Source organism: Mustelus asterias, chromosome 28, assembly GCF_964213995.1.
Source record: "Mustelus asterias chromosome 28, sMusAst1.hap1.1, whole genome shotgun sequence".
Lineage (NCBI taxonomy): Eukaryota > Metazoa > Chordata > Chondrichthyes > Carcharhiniformes > Triakidae > Mustelus > Mustelus asterias.
Window position 1 is genome coordinate 8,976,498 of NC_135828.1, and position 24,412 is coordinate 9,000,909.

Consider the following 24,412-nt stretch of genomic DNA (forward strand, 5'->3'; position numbering starts at 1 on the left):
TTGGCCCAACTTGTCCATGCCGCCCTTTGATCCCTTTCGCCCCAAGAGCTATAATAGAAACACATCAGGGTGGCCCTGTTAATTTAATCCTTCCTCACTGGGGATCAGCTGCATGTTTCCTATCCGCACTGCCTTGAGCACCTCAGTATCGCCCTTGCGTGCACATGACCACAAATGGATAACAAATGTTGGCCAACATCCCATGAAAGAATATTTTAAAAACTGATGTGATAGGTTCAAAAGAACAGGCTCCCAGCAAATGATGATCATCAACTTTATCAGGTTTGTGTAAACAGGAAAACTGATGGGTTAGAAGATTATTTCCGAGTTGCAAACCATATTGAAGGACTTCTGATCTCCAAGTGTCAGCAGTATTGCTGGAAGTGGAGAAACCTCCCTCCCCAACGTCAGAGTGGTGGGAAAATGGACTTGCTGATTGAGGTTGGCTCTGAATCCAACATGGCGGGATCTGCTGGGAATGTGAAAAATGTCCACTGGGCTCGTTAAGCGCATTGCATCGTTGACCATGTGATCATTCTATCGTGGCTTCTTCATATTCCTTCACCACCTGATGGCCATCTACCATTTAAATACAGAACACTAAATCCCTTCCTCCAGCTCTGAAGAGAATCAAGACTAATGGCCGTATCATCTGAGGAGGCAGCTCCAATATTAGTTAGAGCGTTGGGCGGAACAGGGCTGATGAAATTTGATGTGGACAATTGTGTCGAGTACTGTGTGTAGGAAGGAAGGCAAAATGAACAAGGCACAAGTCCTATGACTACAGTGCTGATATCACCAGGGATTATGTTGTAGGAAGTCCAGGAGTTTTGGTAGACTTTACTCTTCGACCAGTGCAGAGCAGCAAAAGTGCAAAGGCCCTCGGAGGTTCGACTACACGTAACGCCAAGTTATTGAGGTGAATAATATGGAGCATTTAAGGGGAGGCTGGATAAACATTAATCCAACCCCGAGCTAGCCAATCCAACATCAAGGCGCCAATCACTCAGAAGCGGTGATGGCGTTTGCCTGCTCCGCTCCAAGCGAGGTCACGGCAGGGTTACTCCCAGGAAGGATTGCTGTCCTCGGAGCGTGCCTGAAGAGGTCAAACATCTCAGCCAACTATTGAGCCCAGCCCACACCTGGCTGGGTGACCCACTGAGATGGAGGAGGCTCATTCGGGAAGGGTCGAACGCATTGAGAGACTTTGTCAGGGACGCCGCAGAGGTGAGGCACCTGAGGAAATGCACAAACCTCCAAACGACCCATGCCTTCCATCGCCAACTGCTCTGACTGTGGCAGAGTCTGCAGATCGCACGCGGCTTTTCAGAACCTATCGAACCAGAGTGGAAATACATCATCTTCAAAGGCAGGAACATTATGTAGGTAAGTTCCTCATTGGGGAACACTGCACTCGTGCATCCATTTGTGGTCATGTGCACGCAAGGGCAATATTGAGGTGCAGAAGGCAGTGCGGATAGGAAACATGCAGCTGATCCCCAGTGAGGAAGGATTAAATGAGCAGGGCCACCCTGATGTGTTTCTGTTATAGCTCTTGGGGCTAAAGGGATCAAAGGGTATGGGGGAAAGGCAGGATCAGAATTTGACAGGCTCGAAGGACTGAGTGGCCTACACCTATTTTCTGTTTCTAAATGGGGCAATGGGCAGTGATCTTGGGGTGAGGTGTAAAGTGCTAAGCAATAATGATAGAATCCCTACAGTGCAGAAGGAGGTAATTCGGCCCATCGAGTCTGCACTAACTCCTCGAAAGAGCATCTCATCCAGGCCCAACCCCCACCCTATCCCTGTAACTCCACATATTTACATCGCCTATCCCCCTAACCTACACATCTTTGGATACTAAAGGGCAATTTAGCATGCCCTTACTACTGGCCAGTCCACCCAACCCGCACATCTTTGGACTGTGGGAGGAAACCGGAGCACCCGGAGGAAACCCGCGCAGACACGGGGAGAACGTGCAAACTCCACACAGACAGTGACCCAAAGCCAGAATCGAACCCGGGTCCCTGGTGCTGTGAGGCAGCAGTGCTAACCACTGTGCTGCCCTTAGTGCTGAAGGTAAGTCTAGAGTACTAAATCAATGAGAGTAGGACATTGGGACATAGATTGGAATTAATAAAAATCAAAGTGGGAATGGAATCGGGGCATTATTCTCCACATTAAAAGTGATAAAATGCTAATATAAAATTTGAGTAAAGATTTCTGGAACCCGTTGGGAATATTTGGACACTTTAGACCAGCATTTTGACCTTGCGATGATGTGCAGTAGTTGAAATGTCTTTGACCTGCTTCATCACTGTGCCCACGGCAGACTTCAGTACAGTTGAGAATAGATTGCTGGATGTACTTACAGGAGTGAAACTCTTCTGAGGACAGAGCAGTTCTCTGGGCAGCGTTCCTTCAGAGTAAAACCCACTGGTGCCAAGAGTTGTGAAGCTATGAGTCACGGGGTAACTGTTCCAGGTTGGGTGAGCTCCAGTTGGACTGTTCCCTGGAAAAAGTTGATCTGGAGCACTGTACGGAGCCTCACAGAGACGTTTTTACTCTCACTTACTGTAGCTTTGGGCACTGCACGCACACACACAGTGCAAGGGTTTCTGCAGTGGTTGAAATGCTGGTCGCAGTAATGTTGACCATAAAACCATTGTCAATTGTCATAAAAACCCATCTGGTTCACTAATGTCCTTCAGGGAAGGAAATCTGCCGTCCTAACCCGGTCTGGCCCACCTGTGACTCCAGACCCACAGCAATGTGGTTGACTCTTAAATGCCCACAGGGAGTAGCAATGGCCTAGTGTTGTTATCGCTAGGCTATTAACCCAGAAACTCAGCTAATATTCTGGCGATCTGGATTCGAATCCCGCCACGGCAGAGGATGGAATTTGAATTAAATACAAAATATCTGGAACTAAGAATCTACTGATGACCATGAAACCGTTGTCAATTGTCAGAAAAACCCATCTGGGTCACTAATGTCCTTTAGGGAAGGAAATCTGCCATCCTTACCCGGTCTGGCCTACATGTGACTCCAGAGCCACAGCAATGTGGTTGACTCTCAACTGCCCTCGGGCAACTAGGGATGGACAATAAATGCTGGCCAGCCAGCGACGCCCATGTCCCACGAATGAATAAAAAAATAAAAGGATAAGCCCAGCATTTGATTCTCTTTGTCTGCCTCACGGCGCCAGGGACCCAGGTTCGATTCTGGCCTTGGGTCGCTGTCTGTGTGGATTTTGCACATTCTCCCCGTGTCTGCATGGGTTTCCTCTGGGTGCTCCGATTTCCTCCCACAGTGCGGAGATGTGTAGATTAGGTGGATTGGCCATGTTAAATTGTCCCTTAATGTCGCAAGATGCGTAAGCAGTGCTAACCTTTGTGATCAGCGCGTTTTGTATGTACGTACACCTGGTGCCAATCATCCTGTGCCTACACTTGGCGCCAATTTTCTTTCCCTTTCTAGTGAGCCCTTTCTTTGTTACGCGAATGAGAGGGCCAGAGACGTACAGGAAGTGAACGTGGCGTGGGTCACGAGGAAGGGCCATTCGGTAAAAGTGGGTCTTCAGTAAAAACATTTGCAAAACACTGGTCTGGGTAGAGCTCATTAAATACCAGGATGAGGAACTGGCTCTAGATCACTGAGCAGTGATGGTCAGGGGAGCATTTTGAGGCCCATCTCATCAGACAATACTGAAGCATATTGGGTTGTGAAATTTTACTGTGGCATTTTGATGCTAACTATCTAAATCTAAAAAGTTGGCAACACTATGGTGAAGCTCTAACTAACCTCCTGAAAATATCGCCATTTTTAATTTGGACCTGTTTTTGTTTGGACAACAAGACTTGTGGGTTAACTCGTGTGAATCTGCACTGAGAATTCAACTCCTTTTCTTCGCTTGTGTCCTTGGACCAGGAGGAAAGCCTTGCCTCATTCAGGATAAGGGAGCTGGAATTCATGTAACTGTGGGGAAAGCCCCCAAAAGATGAACGAACATGTGTGGCCAAATTCCCCCCACAACTCGACTTTCACGTTTGCTGATGACACCGCCGCAATGGGTCGGATCTCAAACAATGACGAGACAGAGTACAGGAATGAGATAGAGAATCTGGTGAACTGGTGCGGCAACAATAATCTCTCCCTCAATGTCAACAAAACGAAGGAGATCGTATCGACTTCAGGAAGCGTAAAGGAGAACATGCCTCTGTCTACATCAACGGGGACGAAGTAGAAAGGGTTGAGAGCTTCAAGCTTTTAGGTGTCCAGATCACCAACAACCTGTCCTGGTCCCCCCATGCTGATGCTACAGTTAAGAAAGCCCACCAATGTCTCTTTCTCAGAAGCCGAAGGAAATTTGGCATGTCGGTTACGACTCTCACCAACTTTTACAGATGCACCATAGAAAGCATTCTTTCTGGCTGTATCACAGCTTGGTATGGCTCCTGCTCTGCCCAAAACCACAAAGAGCTATAAAAGATCATGAATGTAGTCCAATCCATCACGCAAACCAGCCTCCCATCCATTGACTCTGTCTACACTTCCCACTGCCTCGGAAAAGCAGCCAGCATAACCAAGGACCCCACGCACCCCGGACATTCTCTCTTCCACCTTCTCCCATCGGGAAAAAGATATAAAAGTCTGAGGTCACGTACCAACCGACTCGAGAACAGCTTCTTCCCTGCTGCTGTCAGACTTTTGAATGGACCTACCTCGCACTAAGTTGATCTATCTCTACACCCTAGCTATGACTGTAACACTACATTCTGCACCCTCTCGTTTCCTTCTCTATGAAGGGTATGCTTTGTCTGTATAGCGCGCAAGAAACAATACTTTTCACTGTATACTAATACATGTGACAATAATAAATCAAACCAAATACCCCCCTCCCTCTCTCTCTCCCCTTATACCCAGGAGGAACCCGTGGTACAGATGCTGGAAGCTCTCCAGCGTCGATCGAAATAATTTTTCCTCGTGCATGAAACCAAAAGCCAGTCTCCCAAAATCCGAGTTGAAAGGGTTTCGGATAAAAACATCTTTTATTTGTTTGATGTGCGCATCGACAGGCAACAGAAATCGTTAACAAGGAGCAGGAAATGCTGGAGAAACTTAGCAGGATCTGGCAGTATCCGTGGAGAGGGAAATAAAAGTTAACGTTTCGAGTCAATACGACTCTTCCTCAGAATTAAAGAGAGGGAGGAATGTGATGGAATTTATGCTGCTTGAAAGAGCTGAGGCAAAATAGAAGATCAGGGATAGGATAGAGAAAGATAAGAACAAGATAGAAAATCTTCTGTAAGGCAGGTTCTGAGCAGATGTTAATATCCCGGGATCTTGTCTGAGTCGCAACCCCTGTATCTTGCTCTGCTTTAGGTTCATATCATATTCTTCCTCGCGACCGCAAATCCTTCTCAAAAACCATCTTCACCCTATGTCCTCCAGCTTATCCCTTCTCTACGCTCTCCCTCTGCTCCTTTTGCTCCATCTCTGTAAATTGCCGTGGGCCGTTCTGCTCGCCTGAGGACTCTATTCCCTGACTCAAAAGAACAACTGGCACGGCGGCACAGTGGTTAGCACTGCTGCCTCTCAGCACCATGGACACTGGTTCGATTCCCGGCTTGGGTCACTGCCTGTGCGGAGTCTGCGTGTTCTCCCCGTGTCTGCGTGGGTTTCCTCCGGTTCCCTCCCACACTCCAAAGACGTGCTGGTTAGGTGCATTGGCCGTGCTAAATTCTCCCTCAGTGTAACCCGAACAGGCGGCGGAGTGTGGCGACTGGGGGATTTTCACAGTAACTTCATTGCAGCGTTAATGTTGGCCTACTTGTGACACTAATAAAAATAAACTTAAGCTTTAATGTGAAAAGACTATCTTCTGAGCATAGAATCTTTACAGTACAGAAGGAAGTCACTTGGCCCATCAAGTGCAGCACAGTGACACAGTGGTTGGCATTGCTGCCTCACAGAGCCCAGGGTCCCAGGTTCAATTGCCACCTCGGGTCACTGTCTGTGTGGAGTTTGCATATTCTCCCTGTGTCTGTGTGGGTTTCCTCCGGGTGCTCCCATTTCCTTCCGCAGCCCAAATATGTGCGGGTTAGGTTGATAGGCCATGCTAAATTGCCCCTTAGTGTCGGGGGGACTAGCAGGGTAAATGCGTGAGGTTACGGGAATAGGGATTGGGTGGAATTGTGGTTGGTGCAGACTTGATGGGCCGAATGGCCTCCTTCTGAACTGTAGGGATTACAAAGAACAAAGAACAGTACAGCACAGGAAACAGGCCCTTCGGCCCTCCAAGCCTGTGCCGCTCCTTGGTCCAACTAGACCAATCGTTTGTATCCCTCCATTCCCAGGCTGCTCATGTGACTATCCAGGTAAGTCTTAAACGATGTCAGCGTGCCTGCCTCCACCACCCTACTTGGCAGCGCATTCCAGGCCCCCACCACCCTCTGTGTAAAAAACGTCCCTCTGATGTCTGAGTTATACTTCGCCCCTCTCAGCTTGAGCCCGTGACCCCTCGTGATCGTCACCTCCGACCTGGGAAAAAGCTTCCCACTGTTCACCCTATCTATACCCTTCATAATCTTGTATACCTCTATTAGATCTCCCCTCATTCTCCGTCTTTCCAAGGAGAACAACCCCAGTCTACCCAATCTCTCCTCATAGCTAAGACCCTCCATACCAGGCAACATCCTGGTAAACCTTCTCTGCACTCTCTCCAATGCCTCCACGTCCTTCTGGTAGTGCGGCGACCAGAACTGGACGCAGTACTCCAAATGCGGCCTAACCAGCGTTCTATACAGCTGCATCATCAGACTCCAGCTTTTATACTCTATACCCCGTCCTATAAAGGCAAGCATACCATATGCCTTCTTCACCACCTTCTCCACCTGTGTTGCCACCTTCAAGGATTTGTGGACTTGCACACCTAGGTCCCTCTGTGTTTCTATACTCCTGATGACTCTGCCATTTATTGTATAACTCCTCCCTACATTATTTCTTCCAAAATGCATCACTTCGCATTTATCCGGATTAAATTCCATCTGCCACCTCTCCGCCCAATTTTCCAGCCTATCTATATCCTGCTGTATTGCCCGACAATGCTCTTCGCTATCCGCAATTCCAGCCATCTTTGTGTCATCCGCAAACTTGCTGATTACACCAGTTACACCTTCTTCCAAATCATTTATATATATCTGATTCTGTGATTCTCTGAGTCTGCACCGACTCAACGAAAAAGCATCCCACCCAAGCCCATCAATTCCCCTAACCATCACATCTTTGGAGTGTGGGAGGAAACCAGAGCACCCGGAAGAAACCCACGCAGACACGAGGGGAATGTGCAAACTCCACACAGACAGTCACCCAAGGCCAGAATCGAACCCGGGTTCCTCGCGCTGTGAAGCAGCAGTGCTCAGACAATCCATGTCCAAATTTGGTCTTATCAATGCACCTGGTCCCAAATTTTTTTAAAAATACTTTTCCACTTCAATCAAATCAAGTCCAATTCAGAGTCTCAACAAGTAGAGACAGTTCCAATCCAGGCTGACAAGACAGGGCGAGCGACCAAACCACCCTGTCCTGGGCCTGATCTACATGAGCCAAGCTGATTGGAGAAGGGGGAGGTTCCTCCTCCAAGACTTGAGCTCATTTGCATCTTAGCCAAAAGGCCGAGATGCCGCTTTTAAAAATTGCTTCATATGAAACATATGAAGCCTCAGCGTAACCTAATGACCTCAACCAAGTGCGGCCGACCATGGGCTGCCGTCCATACACTTGATCTTAGCCAAGAGGCCGAGCGCCTGGTCGCAAATACTATCGACAAGTGAGATTCTGGAGGTGAAGTTTGGAATAAATCCAACCTTTGAAACCCTTTGCTGCCGACGGCCCATTTTCAGGTTAGCACAAATAAAGAACCATTTTTTAAAAACCAAAGTTGGTGACCTTTGTAAATAGTTCTGTACACATGTTTACTTTTTTCAAATACAAGACTATCCCACCTCAGATTTGGTATCATTACCTCCTCCAGTCATGCAGATTGAATCATGTATTATCTAAATGCAAACCAAACTTAGTGAGTCACCTGAGGTGTTAGTCATTTCACTGGGTTTGTAGATGTGTATCAGTGGTTGCTTTTAACGCCTTCTCCCTTTCTGCACAGGAGAAGGTCATAGGAGAGGTGTCACGGCTTCATAGAATCCCTACAGTGCAGAAGGAGGCCATTCGGCCCATCGTGTCTGCACCGACCGCATTCCCAAGCAGGCCCTATTCCCGTAGCCCCACATATTTACCCTGCTAACCCCTTGACACTAAGGGTCAATTTAGCACAGCCAATCCACCTAATCCGCACATCTGTGGAGTGTGGGAAGAAACCGGAGCACCCGGAGGAAACCCACGCGGACATGAGGAGAATGTGCAGACTCCACACAGATAGTGGCCCCAGGCCGGAATTGAACCCGGGTCCCTGGGGCTGTGAGGCAGCAGTGCTAACCACCGTACCGCTTATAAAAGTCAACAATGCATCATTTGAGTGTGTCCATTGAATTCAGTATGTCACGTTTCTTGGCAGAGTTTCTGTGTGTCATTACTTTTATAAAGTAAAGCCAACCATTTGGAACTATATTCAAATCAACCTACCTCAACTCCCACACAGCCCCCAAAATGAACTCCTGGATTCCCACCCCTGTTCCTCCCTCTCCTTCCCTGAAAGGCATGACTCATGTAAGCATTACAGCTCATCTCATCGCTCCGGTATCATGTCCGGAGGATTATTTTGAATGTGCCAAGGTTGTGTAGACCAACCAGGTGTGACGTGCACTAAAGCGTAGGGCAGGACAGGTGGGCCAAATCCCACTCCCCCCACAGGAATCAGTGGATAGGGATTGACTTTCCACACTTGCTTTTTCTCTCTTTCCTCCCCCACTGCACGTCACATCCGTGGCAGGGAGGCCAATTGTACCTCTTCTGATGCCCTAGTTGAGAGTCTATTTAGCGTAGCGTGGTCAGTACTGATCCTTGCAGTTTCAGACCTCAAAGGTCACTCCAGTTATAATGGAGAGATGAATAAATGTTGAGGAACCTTTCCTTAGAGCAGTGAGTTTAAATTTATTTATTAGTGTCCCAAGTAGGCCTACATTAACACTGTAATGAGGTTACTGTGAAAATCCCCTAGTCGCCACACTCCGGGGCCTGTTCGGGTACACTGAGGGAGAATTTAGCGTGGCCAATGCACCTAACCAGCATGTCTTTCAGACTGTGGGAGGAAACCCATGCAGACACGGGGAGAATGTGCAAACTTCACAAAGACAGTGACCCAAGCTGGGAATCGAACCTGGGTCCCTGGCGCTGTGAGGCAGCAGTGCTAACCACTGTGCCACTGTGCCGTGCTATAGTGAAGGTTAAGAGCAGGTTTGATCAGAGGTGTTTGGGGATCATGAATGGTTTTGACGGAATAAATAAGGACAACTGCTTCCACTGGCAGAGAGCAACTACACGCCAGTCAGTCAGGCATCATCCAGTTGGGTAATGAGTCTCTTTGCTTTCCAATTGGTTTAGGAAGGCAATGCGTCACAAGGATGGATGTGTTGGCCAACTAATGGATGGAGTGTGGGGGCGAGTCATGTGATGAAACTTACTGGGGCTTTTTTTATGAAGTAACAGAGAGGGTTGATGAGGGTAATGCTGTTGATGTGGAGTACATGCACTCCCAGAAGCCATTTGATGAAGGAGAACAGAGTTGTGAGCAATGTTACAGGTTGCGGAATAAAGTGGATGGGAGTTTCGTGGTTAGGGAATTGGTTAACTGATGGAAAACGCGGCGGCGTGACTGATGGATGTTTCTCGGACTGGAGGAAGGTTGGGAGTGGAGCTCTCCAGGAGGTTGGTATTAGAAGCCTTGCTCTCCGTGACACACATTAATGACCTGGACCTTGGCATAAGGGGCATAATTCCAAAGTTTTGTGCTCTTGGTTTAATCCAAATGCAGCAGGGATAAAAGTGCTGTTTGTGGAAACCATGTCACGGAATTGCCCAAACGAAAATGAGTGAGCTGGAGACGATACCTCCCATGATCCTACCCGAATAAAAGGAGGCTTCACAGTATCAGACTGGGCTATATTTGGGCCTTAATTTTAATTTTAAAAGCTGCATCTTAACCTGGCCACGGTTGTGCATCATTTTGAAAGAAGAATCATAGGATCCCTACAGAATGAGGCCATTCAGCCCATCGAGTCTGTACCGATCACAATCCCACCCAGGCCCTATTCCCGAAACCCCACACATTTACCCTGCTAATCCCCCTGGCACTAGGGTCAAGTTAGCACGGCCAATCTACCGAACCCACACACCTTTGGAGTGTGGGAGGAAACCAGAGAACTCGGAGGAAGCTCTGAGTTCTCTGAGAGCGCGTGAGAACACAGATTCCGCAGTTAATTGACTGCTGAGTTGTTTTTCTGTAACGTCAGAACCATCCAGCCATTTCGATGAATGCTGTCCAGCGCTGTTTGTTTTAAGAGTCGACTGAGTGCGCCTGAGGTTGCTGGTACCCAAGGATCTCTGACAAGACCTGAGGCTGGAATGGAACCCGGGTCCCTGGTTCTGTGAGGCAACAGTGCTAAGACCATAAGACATAGGAGTAGAGTCAGACCACTCGGCCCATCGAGTCTGCTCCACCATTCAATCATGGCTGATATTTTTTTCATCCCCATTCTCCTGCCTTTTCCCTGATCCCCTTATTAATCAAGAACCTATCTCTCTCTAACCGCTGTGCCACCGTGCCGCCCCATTTATTCGGAGCGGAGGTGTAATTTTGCAGTGGAAAGTTCATTATATAAATGAGTTAAATGTAAAGAAATTGGATCAGGTCTTGGTGAAGGTTGTGTTTTATTTTTGTGCTTTGTTGGACGTACTGTGTCAGTACTTCTTAATCTGCATTTACAATCAAGATTGGCACAGATAGTGTGTTCACAACACTCTTTGGCATGTAAGCCTGAAAATTGATTGGCTCCGAGCCAGGGCTTTGCGTATGCTTTGCTCTGCTCGAGATCCCTGGTTCGTCATGCTTCTCCGATGCCTTACTGCATTCAAACAGTTCCACAATTGTAGCAATCTAATTTATTAACCTGGTCAACAAGATTGATTCCCAGTGGATGTCAGCTATGGCTCAGTTGGTGGTATATTGTCTCCTGAGTTCTAGTCCCACTCCAGGTCTTTGAGCACCAGAATCAAGGCTGCCACACCAATACTACCTCGCTGGCTGTAAAGTAAAGTTTATTTATTAGTTTCACAAGTAGGCTTACATTAACACTGCAATGAAGTTACTGTGAAAATCCCCTAGTCGTCACAATCCAGTGCCTGTTCGCATACACTGAGGGAGAATTTAGCACGGCCAATGCACTGACCACAATCCCACCCTATCCCCATAACCCCATGCATTTACCCTAGCTAGTCCCCCTGACGCTAAGGGGCAATTTAGCATGGCCAATCCACCTAACCCACTCATCTTTGGAGTGTGGGAGGAAACCGGAGCACCCGGAGGAAACCCATGCAGACATGGGGAGAACGTGCAAACTCCACACAGACAGTGACCCAAGCCGGGAATCGAACCCGGGTCCCTGGCGCTGTGAGGCAGCAGTGCTAACCACTGTGCCACCGTGCCGCTGTGAAGCACATTCAGATGTCCTGAGGTTATGAAAGGTGCTATCGAGATGTAAACCTATGGCTGTGGGAGCTGTAATGATGTTTCTGGATTTACCGCCTCTGGAGAAATTGCTATCCGGAGGGGAACAGTTGGGGAATATATACAACATTCACCCTGGCTGTTCAACCACTAACAATGACATTAACTTTTGGTCTAATGTGTAATTGTTTTTGTCCAGTTTCTGAACTTCCTGTTGTGGGCGGCACAGTAGCACAGTGGTTAGCACTGCTGCTTCACAGCTCCAGGGACCTGGATTCGATTCCCGGCTTGGGTCACTGTCTGTGTGGAGTTTGCACATTCTTCCTGTGTCTGCGTGGGTTTCCTCCGGGTGCTCCGGTTTCCTCCCACAGTCCAAAGATGTGCGGGCTAGGTTAATTGGCCATGCTAAAATTGCCCCTTAGTGTCCCGGGATGTGTAGGTTAGAGGGATTAGTGGGTAAATATGTAGGGATATGGGGGTAGGGCCTGGGTGGGATTGTAGTCGGTGCAGACACGATGGGCCGAATGGCCTCTTTCTGTATTGTAGGGTTTCTATGATATAGCTAATTATTATGAACGGTATAGGAATAAGGAACCTTGTTTCTCGAGGGAGATTGTAACACTGATTAAGAGGAAGAGAGAGTTGTATGAAATGTATAGGCAGCAAGGAACAGATCAGATGCTCGATGAGTATAAAAAGTGCAAGAAGCTACTAAAGAGGGAAATCAGGAGGGCTAAAAGAAGACATGAGGTTGCTTTGGCAGACAGAGTGAAGGAAAATCCAAAGAGCTTCTATAGGTATGTTAGGAGCAAAAGGATAGTGAGGGATAAAATTGGCCCTCTTGAAGACCAGAGTGGTATACTGTGTATGGAACCAAAAGAGATGGGGAGATACTAAATGGTTTTTTTGCATCCGTATTTACTGAGGAAACGGGCATGGAGTCTACGGAAATAGGACAAACAGGTAGGGAGGTCATGGAACCTTTACAGATTAAAGGGGAGGAGGTGCTTGCTGTCTTGAGGCAAATCAGAGTGGATAAATCCCCAGGACCGGACAGGGTATTCCCACGGACCTTGAGAGAAGCTAGTGTTGAACTTGCAGGGGCCCTGGCAGACATATTTAAAATGTCAGTGTTCACGGGGGAGGTGCCGGATGATTGGAGGGTGGCTCATGTTGTTCCGTTGTTTAAAAAAGGTTCCAAAAGAAATCCGGGAAATTATAGGCCAGTAAGTTTGACGTCGGTGGTGGGCAAGTTATTGGAAGGTGTGATAAGGGATAGGATCTACAAATATTTGGATAGACAGGGACTTATTAGGGAGAGTCAACATGGCTTTGTGCGTGGTAGGGCATGTTTGACCAATCTATTAGAGTTTTTTGAGGAGGTTACCAGGAAAGTGGATGTTGTCTACCTGGATTTCAGCAAAGCCTTTGACAAGGTCCCTCATGGGAGGTTAGTTAGGAAGGTTCAGTCGCTAGGTATACATGGGGAGGTAGTCAATTGGATTAGACACTGGCTCAATGGAAGAAGTCAGAGAGTGGTTGTGGAGGATTGCTTCTCTGAGTGGAGGCCTGTGACTAGTGGTGTGCCGCAGGGATCGGTGTTGGGTCCATTGTTGTTTGTCATCTATATCAATGATCTGGATGATAATGTGGTAAATTGGATCAGCAAATTTGCTGAAGATACAAAGATTGGAGGTGCAGTGGACAGTGAGGAAGGTTTTCAAAGCTTGCAGAGGGATTTGGACCAATTAGAAAAATGGGCTGAAAAATGGCAAATGGAATTTAACGCAGACAAGTGTGAGATATTGCACATTGGAAGGACAAACCAAAGTAGAACGTACAGGGTAAATGGTAGGACTCTGAAGAGTGCAGTTGAACAGAGGGATCTGGGAATACAGGTACAGAATTCCCTAAAAGTGACGTCACAGGTGGATAGGGTCGTAAAGAGTGCCTTTGGCACATTGGCCTTTATAAATCAGAGTATCGAGTATAAAAGTTGGAGTGTTATGGTAAGGTTATATAAGGCATTGGTGAGGCCGAATTTGGAGTATTGTGTACAGTTTTGGTCACCTAGTTACAGGAAGGATGTAAACAAGGTTGAAAGAGTGCAGAGAAAGTTCACAAGGATGTTGCCGGGACTTGAGAAGCTGATTACAGAGAGAAATTGAACAGGCTGGGACTTTATTCCCTGAAGCGTAGAAGAATGAGGGGAGATTTGATAGAGGTGTATAAAATTATGATGGGTATAGATAGAGTGAATGCAAGCAGGCTTTTTCCACTGAGGCTAGGGGAGAAAAAAACCAGAGGGCATGGGTTAAGGGTGAAAGGAGAAAAGTTTAAAAGGAATATTAGGGGGGGCTTCTTCACGCAGAGAGTGGTGGGAGTGTGGAATGAGCTGCCGGATAAAGTGGTAAATGCGGGGTCACTTTTAACATTTAAGAAAAACTTGGACGGGTTCATGGATGAGAGGGGTGTGGAGGGATATGGTCCAAGTGCAGGTCAGTGGGACTAGGCAAAAAATGATTCGGCACAGACAAGAAGGGCCAAATGGCCTGTTTCTGAGCTGTGATTTTCTATGGTTCTATGGTATTTTCATTTTTAAACAAAATCCTCTTGACTGGTTGCAGTGTATCTGTGCCAATCATTAAGACAGTATTATTATCTCTGCCTTGCAGTACATGTTGGAGAGTTTTTGCAGATCTTTCCTGTTCTGAACTGATCCAAGCAAGACGACCATAGTTTGAACAGGAAGTCTTTCTGAAGCTCTCTGCTATGTGTCCTATTTTTACATCCTCCAGCTAACAAGCAAAGAACCAAACTGTACTCCAGGCAACATTTACCTTATTTCCTTCCCCAGCACTTACAAATAAAGGCAGTTACCTGGATGGGCAATCAGAAGGAAGTGTCCCCCCCCCCCCCCCCTTTCCCAGTTACAGCACCAAGTCGAGGCTGACACTCCGTCGCTGTACTGAGGGGATGCTGCAGTGCCAGAGGAGCTGCTTTTCAGACCAGACGCTAACCTGAAATCCCCATCTGCCCGGGTGGATGTAAAAAAAAAATCCTGCGGCACTATTTTGAAGTAGAGTGGGGTAGTTGTCCCAGTCAATGTTCATCCCTCAATTATTATCATTATCGATCATTAGCTTATTACTGTTTGTGGGAGCTTGCTGTGCACATAGAAACATAGAAGATAGGAGCAGGATGAGGCCATTCGGCCCTTCGAGCCTGCTCTGCCATTCATCACGATCATGGCTGATCATCCAACTCAATAGCCTAATCCTGCTTTCTCCCCGTAACCTTTGATCCCATTCGCTCCAAGTGCTATATCCAGCCGCCTCTTGAATACATTCAATGTTTTGGCATCAGCTACTTCCTGTGGCAATGAATTCCACAGGCTCACCACTCTTTGGGTGAAGAAATGTCTCCTCATCTCTGTCCTAAATGGTCTACCCCAAATCCTCAGACTGTGACCCCTGGTTCTGGACTCCCCCACCATCGGGAACATCCTCCCTGCATCTACCCTGTCTAGTCCTGTTAGAATTTTATAAGTTTCTGAGGTCCCCATCCTCATTCATCTGAACTCCAGTGAAAACAATCCTAACCTAGTCAATCTTTCCTCATACATCAGTCCCGCCATCCCCGGAATCAGCCTGGTAAACATTCGCTGCACTCCCTCGAGAGCAAGAACATCCTTCCTCGGAAAAGGAGACCAAAACTGCACACAATACTCTAGGTGTGGCCTCACCAAGGCCCTGTATAATTGCAACAACACCTCCCTCCTCCTGTACTCAAAAACCTCTCGCAATGAAGGCCAGCATACCATTTGCCTTCTTTACCGCCTGCTGCACCTGCATGCTTACCTTCAGCGACTGGTGCACAAGGACGCCCAGGTCCCGCTGCACACTCCCCTCTCCCAATTTACAGCCATTCAGGTAGTAATCTGGTTGCCTCGTTTCTTACATGACAACAGTGGCTATACCTCAAGTGTACTTTTTTTTTAGGTCTCTAAAATGAGGGGCATAGATCAGCTAACTAGTCAACATCTTTTCCCAAAGGTAGGGGAGTCTAAAACTAGAGGGCATAGGTTTAAGGTGAGAGAGGAGAGATACAAAAGGGTCCAGAGAGGCAATTTTTTCACACACAGGGTGATGGGTGTCTGGAACGAGCTGCCAGAGGCGGTAGTAGAGGCGGGTACAATTTTATCTTTTAAAAAGCATTTAGATAGTTACATGGGTATAGAGGGATATGGGCCAAATGCAGGCAATTGGGACTAGCTTAGTGGTTGAAAAAAAAGGGCGACATGGGCAAGTTGGGCCGAAGGGCCTGTTTCCATGCTGTAAACCTCTGACTCTATGACTACTTAATTGGTTGTAAGGTGCTATGTGAATTGCCTGGGCAATTTCCCAGAATGTCCTTCGTCTGAGAAACATGTAAACCTTTGCTGGCACCCGTGTAGCCGAGTCCCGTCACAGATTACTATCCCGGCAGGGCTGAGTGTCCTTGGCCAACTCAGCAAACCCTAGCTGGTGCGACTGATAATACCCCCCCGCCCCCAGTGGTAATCAGAGGACTAACTCAGTCTAACTGCCCATAGAATGGCAGCGTGCCCTCTCAGCGTTGACATCAGAACATTAGGAATGAGAACAGGAGCAGGCTGTACGGCCCCCTTGAGTCTGCCCCACCACTCAATATCGATCTCAACGATTGGCCATCCACTGCTCCCTGGGGTAGGGAATTCCAAAGATTCACCATCCCCCCAACCGAGTGAAGAGCGCTCTCTTAATTTCCTCGGTCCTAAATGACCAATCCCTTCTCCTGAGACAAAGAACAAAAAAACAAAGAACAGTACGGCAAAGGAGCAGGCCCTTCGGCCCTCCAAGCCTGCGCTGATCACGTTGTCCTATCTAGACCAACCGTCTGTGTCCTCCTATTCCCCGCCTGTTCATGTGTCTAGCCAGATAAGTCTTAAATGTTGCTAACGTGTCTGCCTCAACCACCTCACTTGGGGTGGCACAGTGGTTACCAGAGACCTGGGTTCGATTCCCGGCTTGGGTCACTGCCTGTGTGCAGTTTGCACGTTCTCCCCGTCTCTGCGTGGGTTTCCTCCGGGTGCTCTGGTGTCCTCCAACAATCTGAAAGACGTGCTGGTTAGGGTGCATTGACCCGAACAGGCGCCGGACTGTGGCGGCTAGGGGAATTTCACAGTAACTTCACTGCAATGCTAATGTAAGCCTTACTTGTGACTAATAAATAAACTTTAAATAAACTTTACTTTAACTCATTGGCAGTGCATTCCAGGCCCCCACCACTCTGTGTGTAAAAAGAAATTCCCCCCGCACTCTACTGATGACTCAGTAGAGACAATGGCCCCTAGTTCTACACTCTCCAGCTAAGGGAAAGAGCATTTACTCTGCCAGTTTATATTTCAGTATAATCCACCTCTTAACTCCAGGAAACATTGTCGAGTCGATTGATAGAACCACACCACCATCTTTTCAGTTTTACTGGCCAATGAAAGTAGGATGTTTGGTTTGATGTGATTTATTATTGTCACATGTATTGGGAAGCAGTTATTCTATGATTCTATGAAGCGGGAGGATGTAAAGAGGGAAGGGATGTTTAGGGGAGGAATTCCAGCGCCTAGGGGGTTACGCAGGAGAAAACCAACGATTCCGTAACTAAAAACCCCAAGTGCTGCAAACCTGAGCAGCGTCCCGCGCAGAAAGAAGCCTGGTTATCGTTTCGAATCGATGACCTTTCACCGAATCTGCAATTCAATTCTAATAGCTGTTTGGAGAATCCTTCCGACAAAAGACAAATTGGTGTTTATTTAGCGAGTTATTGTCTCTCTGTTTCACGTACAGTGACTTGCTTGGAAGTGCAAATGACCTGTTTTAATTCATGCAAATACAATGTCCACTTGGTGCAGGAGAAGCATTTGCCAAGTGACCGTGAAATGGGTGACGTGTGCGTCTGTTTTTTTTTGCTGGTGGTTGGGTAATAAATACTGGCCATCCGAAGACTTGTGTTGTAACATTCAGCAGTATTGCTTACACGCCGAGTTAGGAAATTTCTCTGAATTACTTTTCTCCTGTTTGGCAAGATTCTCATCATCGGATTTTGGGGGATGGGGTGGCCGAGTCTCCCAGGAAACTCCCATTGCTGGATCAGCAACCCAAGTGGTTCAGCTTTGCCCGCTTTGTGGGGGAGCACGGTCGGTGGCACAGTGGGTTAGCACTGCTGCCTCGCAGCGCTAGGGACCCCGGTTCGATTCCTGGCTCGGGTCACTGTCTGTGTGGAATTTGCATGTTCTCCCCGTGTCTGCGTGGGTTTCCTCCGGGTGCTCCGGTTTCCTACCACAGTCTGAAAGACGTGCAGGTTAGGTGCATTGGCCATGCTAAATTCTCCCTCAGTGTACCCGAACAGGCACCGGAGTGTGGCGACTAGGGGATTTTCACAGTAACTTCATTGCAGTGTTGATGTAAGTCTGCTTGTGACACGAATAAAAAAAAACTTCTTTGACTATTTTGATTTGATTTATTATTGTCACATGATGGAGTTTAATCCGGACAAATGTGAGGTAATGCATTTTGGAAGGTCTAATACAGATAGGAAATATAAATGGCAGAACCCTTAAGAGTATTGATAGGCAGAGGGATCTGGGTGTACAGGTTCACAGGTCACTGAAAGTGGCAACACAGGTGGAGAATGTAGTCAAGAAGGCATACGGCATGCTTGCCTTCATCAGCCGGAGCATTGAGTTTAAAAATTGGGAAGTCATGTTGCAGCTTTATAGAGCCTTAGTTAGGCCGCACTTGGAATATAGTGTTAATTCTGGTCGCCACACTAGCAGAAGGATGTGGAGGCTCTGGAGAGGGTACAGAAAAGATTTACCAGGATGTTGCCTGGTATGGAGGGCATTAGCTATGAGGAGAGGTTGGAGAAACCTGGTTTGTTCTCACTGGAGCGACGGAGGTTGAGGGGAGACCTGATAGAGGTCTACAAGATTATGAGAGGCATGGACAGAGTGGATGGTCAGAAGCTTTTTCCCAGGGTGGAAGAGTCAATTACTAGGGGGCATAGGTTTAAGGTGCGAGGGGCAAGGTTTAAAGGAGATGTACGAGGCATGTTTTTTTGCACAGAGGGTGGTGGGTGCTTGGAACTCGCTGCCGGGGGAGGTAGTGGAAGCAGATACGATAGTGACTTTTACGGGGCGTCTTGTATTCCCATCCTATACATAAATAGGACCCCGGAAGAGTAGGGGGTTTTAGTTAAGTTGGGCAGCATGGTCGGTGCAGGCTTGGACGGCTGAAGGGCCTGTTCCTGTGCTGTAATTTTCTTTGTTCTTCGTATCAGGATACAGTGAAAAGTATTGTTTCTTGCGCGCTATACAGAGAAAGCATACGTTTCAGAGATGGAAAGGAGAGGGTGCAGAATGTAGTGTTACAGTCATAGCTAGGGTGTAGAGAAAGGTCAACTTTATGCGAGGTAGGTCCATTCAAAAGTCTGATGGCAGCAGGGAAGAAGCTGTTCTTGGGTTGGTTGGTGCGTGACCTCAGACTTTTGTATCTTTTTCCCGACGGAAGAAGGCGGAAGAGCAATCTGTCAGGCATCAAGGAGCCCGAGCAAAACTGGAATCAGTGGGGATCGGGGAAAACCCTCTCCGCTGGTTGGGGTCATACTTGGCACAAAGGGAGATGGTTGTGGTGGTTGGAGGTCAGTCATCTCAGTCCCACGGCATCACTGCAGGAGTTCCTCAGGGTGGTGTCCTGGACCCAACCATCTTCAGCTGCTTCATCAATGTGTCCCATTGCTTGTCCTATGATCCTAGCCTCTCTTTACCAACATCTGCCACTTGTCAGCCCAATTGCACACTTCGGTATCTGCTACCTTTGTTTTATTGACTGTTGCACGAGCTAACAGTCGGAACATCATTCCCATGATATCGATGTTTGCAGAACCCCAGGTTTATTCTGTTTCTTGCACTGAGTGACTGGATGACCTCCATTTATCAAATTTTGATATCATCCATAAGGCAGGATAAATCAAATAGCTCAGCGATGGATAGCTAAATGGATGCTTGCGTGCATCCTATACTTAGGAGAAACCCAAGGGGCAAATTTTTTTCTGTTCATTCATGGGATGTGGGCGTCGCTGGCTGGGCCAGCATTTATTGCCTATCCCTGAGGGCATTTAAGAGTCAACCACATTGCTGTGGCTCTGGAGTCACATGTAGGCCAGTCCAGGTAAGGACGGCAGATTTCCTTCCCTAAAGGACATTAGTGAACCAGATGGGTTTTTCCGACAATCGACAATGGTCGATTCTTGGCCATCATTAGACTTTTAATTCCAGATTTTTATTGAATTCAAATTTCATGATCTGCCGCGGTGGGATTCGAACCCGAGAATTACTCTGGGTCTCTGGATGACTCGTCTAGCGACAATACCAGTATGCCACTGCCTCCCCCTTAGGTCCTTCCCTATGAAGGGATGTTCCATGGTTCTGTCCTATGGCAGACTATCGTGTTCAGCCATCCTCGTGCATTTCTTCTGGAGTTACTGCCTCCGTTTAACTACAGCTTGTGACGACACCTGTTGAAAGATCAGCCCTGACAGTTGGTGCCACAGTTCCTAAACAAACAGCCACCATCCTGAATTTTGTTTCAACCATTCCCCCACGCGTTGCAGGAGGAGCATCATCTCTTGTTGGGGGGGGGGGGTTAGTGGCCAGTTTTGTTGCAGCCTTAGCTCAAGTTAAACTGACGCTGGACTTGAGGTTTAATTTACATAGCAACATGATGCCACGCGGTCTATGAAAACCAAGCCTATTCCATCCACATCATGCACAGATAGAGCCTGACACTCCGTCATCAACATTTATCTGTTTGTTTAAAAAATGAACACCCGAAAGTAAGTATTTGATGGACGTTTGTGTCTAAGTAATGAAGGGAAACCGTGGAGGAAGTCATAGAAACTGGAAGCGGGAGTAGGCCCATTCGGCCCTTCGAGCCTGCTCCGCTATTCATCAAAGGCAGAAAGTGCTGGAAAAATCTCAGCAGGTCTGGCAGCAGCTGTGGGGTGAGAATAGCGCCAACGTTTCGAGTCAGAGCTTAATTAGGGGGAAACCAGATTGAGCACGCATGGGAGAAAGCGGTAGAAGGTTACGCTGATGGGACTGGAGGCGACTTGCGCGTGTGCTGTAGCACTGGGCCAAGACCCCCGTTTTGCCAAACGGTCTTTTTGTGTGCTGTAAATTCGATGTAATCCTGTGTCATTCATTCCCAGTCAGCCCCTGAATTTCCTCATTCGCAGTCGTCGTAACTTAACAATATATTTCTCACCTTATCCTCAGGTTATACTCGTGTCTGGCTAACGGTAGTGCAGATGAATTCCAAAGAGGGGAACAACTGTTCCGAGTGCGGGCAGTCAAGGATCCACTGCAGATAGGTGAGTTAGCGCTTAAAAGCATCAGCCTCTCTGTTGAAGGGTGGAGTCTTGTGTTGAGCCATCTTGTATTGAGATTTTGGAAGGTAGCTAACCGCTCTGAGTTCGTAAGGTCGTGCTGGGTTAGTAAGGTCACACTGGATGGCAACTCTCAGTCGAGATTTGCCAGGATGTTACCAGGACTGGAGAATCTCCATCCCAGAGGGATGATCGGAGAGCGGAGCTGAGGGAAGGTTTAATTGAGCTATAGAAAATCATTAGGGGTCTGGACGATAGGAAGGTCCTGTTTCTCTCAGTGGAGCGGTTAATAACCAGGGGGCGTAAATGTACAGAAATTGGTCATTGGAAATGGGATTAGGTGGAGAACTGTTGTGAGCCAACACGGACACAATGGGCTGAATGGCCTTCACCTGAGAGTAGATTTCTATGATTCCATAGGAAGAGCCTTTCTTATTTGTCTAACATCTCGCTTGGCCTTTTAAACTGGTTTCCTTCCCCCTTAACTTTCGGTTATTGATGTTGGATTGGGGAGTTCAGTGAGTGTCGGCTGGGGAGGGAAGAGGTCAGGTCCTGATTGGGCAGCAGGATTTATTCTGCTTGCATGGACTATCGCAACCCCGCCTGACCTATTAGCCAACCAACGGCACCTTTATCTGTCTAGCCATTGGTGAGTTACCATGGCAGCCAACCTTGGGCTACCACAACTCAACCGGTGGGGCGGCAAAAAGTATGGACCTGGAGTCAGGTGTAGGCTAGACCGGGTGAAGATGGCAGATCTCCTTCCCCAAAGGGCATCGGTGAACCAGATGTGTTTTTACGACAATGGTTTCATTGTAATCATTAAACGTTTTAATTCCAGATTTTTGTTGAATTCAAATCTCACCATCAGCCGTGGTGGGATTCGAACCTGGGTCCCCCAAACCGCTACCTTGGTCTGTGGATTATAAATCTAGTTACAACCCCACTACACCACTGCCAAGAGTATCTGTTTGTGAATTCTATTGAACCGAAACGTGAACATTTTTTTACCTCTGTATAGATGTTAAGTCAGTAAGAAGTCTCACAACACCAGGTTAAAGTCCAACAGGTTTATTTGGTAGCAAAAGCCACTAGCTTTCGGAGTGCTTGCTGCTCCTTCATCAGGCGAGTCATCTGACTTACCTGACGAAGGAGCAGCAAGCGCTCCGAAAGCTAGTGGCTTTTGCCACCAAATAAACCTGTTGGATTTTAACCTGGTGTTGTGAGACTTCTTACTGTGTTTACCCCAGTCCAACGCCGGCATCTCCACATCATAGATGTTAAGTCAGAGTGCAAAACTTCCACATTATTAGCTATACAATGAAATTTTATATCGTGAACTTTATAAACCATTGTCTAAATGTTTGAAAACTTCTCAACCTTGGTTCGTATCAGTTGAGCTACAAGTGGAATGCAGCTTCCAGAGGTTTTGACAGAGGTTCCCAGTTGAGGTATATCTCAATGCAAAAACTGCACAAGAGAGTCAGCGGGCCAGGATAAACTTTAGCTGAAGGTTTTCTCTCTTGGTTGGGACAATTTTGCCAAACTGTACCCAGAGAGAGAGGGCGGCACGGTGGTTAGCACTGCTACCTCACAGCACCAGGGTCCCGGGTTCAAATCCGGCCTCAGGTGACTCTGTGGAGTTTGCACGTTCTTCCCCGTGTCTGCGTGGGTTTCCTCCGGGTGCTCCGGTTTCCCCCCACACTCCAAAGATGCGCGGGTTAGGTGGATTGGCCATGCTAAACTGACCCTTAGTGTCAGGGGAACTAGCTGGGTGGATAAGTGGGGTTATGGGGGTAGGGCCTGGGTAGGATTGTGGTCTGTGCAGACCTGATGGGCTGAATGGCCTCTATCTGCACTGTAGGGATTCTATGAGTGGTGAATGTGTGGAATTCACTACCACAGAAAGTAGTTGAGGCCAAAATATTGCTTTCAATGGTTTCAAGAAGAAATTAGATATAACTCTTGGGGCTAAAGGGAGTCAAGGGATAACGGGAGAGGTGGGGGAGAATCCCGGATATTGAATTTGATGACCAGCAATGATCCATAATGAATGGCGGAGCAGGCTCGAAGGGCCGAATGGCCTCCTCCTGCTTCTACTTTCCATGTTCCTACGTTTAAAATAGAATTACTGGGGTTAGGTGGTGGAGGCCACGGCAGCATTTACAAATTGGTTCGATGAGGAAAAGGGGATGAGGAGATATTGGAGCAGGGTAAGACACATGGGGCCCTTCCCACTGCTGGGATTTTCCAGTCCTGCCTAAGTTGACAGACCTTTCAAAGGCACTTTCCAACCCCGGCCCTGCACTTGGCTGCAAAACTTGGTCCATGTAATTAGGACTATATTTATGTGAAAAAAGTAAAAAGTTTATTTATTAGTGTCACAAGTAGGCTTACAATAACATTGCAATGAAGGCACTGTGTAAATCCCCCAGTCACCACACTCCGGCGCCTGTTCGGGTCAATGCACCTAACCAGCACGTCTTTGGACTGTGGGAGGAAACTGGAGCACCCGGAGGAAACCCACGCAGACACGGGGAGAAAGTGCAAACTCCACACAGACGGTGACCCAAGCCAGGAATCGAACCCCGGTCCCTGGTGCTGTGAGGCAGCAGTGCTAACCACTGTGCCACCTTGCCGCCCAGAGAGTTCAGGCACTTACTGATGAGAACCGAAGAGGCCCCGCAGATATGCTGGGACATTGCTGGTCTTTAACCCATGAGGAATGGGTGCACCCACTTCTCCGGGTAGGGACTTACTGGGTCCAAGCCCCATTGCAGGAATGGCGCATGCATTCCAGGCTGACGCTGCTGAGGGAGTGCTGCACTATCAGAGGTGCCTTCTTTTCAATGAGGCATTAAACCAAGGCCTATTTGGGTGGTTAGGATTGTATTTGCTGGAGTTCAGAAAAATGAGGGGGGTCTCATAGAACCCTCTAAAATTCTAACGGGACTAGACAGGGTAGATGCAAGAAGGATGTTCCCAATGGTGGAGGTGTCCAGAACCAGGGGTTACAGTCTGAGGATACAGAGTAGATGGTTTAGGATAAAGAAGAGGAGAAATTTCTTCACCCAGAGAGTGGACAGCCTGTGGAATTTGCCACTACAGAATGTAGTCGAGGCCAAAACCTTGTATGTTTTCAAGAAGTAGTTAGATATAGCACTTGGGGCGAAGGGGATCAAAGGATATGGGGGAAAGGCAGGATCAGGGTGTTGAGTTGGACGATCAGCCATGATCACAATGAATGGCGGAGCAGGCTTGAAGGGC

General features: G+C 47.7%; 1 protein-coding gene across 2 annotated transcripts in view; it reads left to right on the forward strand.

Moving 5' to 3' along the window:
- Positions 1-24,412, forward strand: part of zswim8 (zinc finger, SWIM-type containing 8) — a 201,096-nt gene that overhangs the window by 51,563 nt on the left and 125,121 nt on the right. For both annotated transcript variants that reach the window (XM_078199386.1, XM_078199387.1), the window contains exon 4: positions 21,036-21,130. In XM_078199386.1, the coding sequence (XP_078055512.1) occupies positions 21,036-21,130 (95 nt within the window). The remainder of the gene's footprint in view (positions 1-21,035; positions 21,131-24,412) is intronic.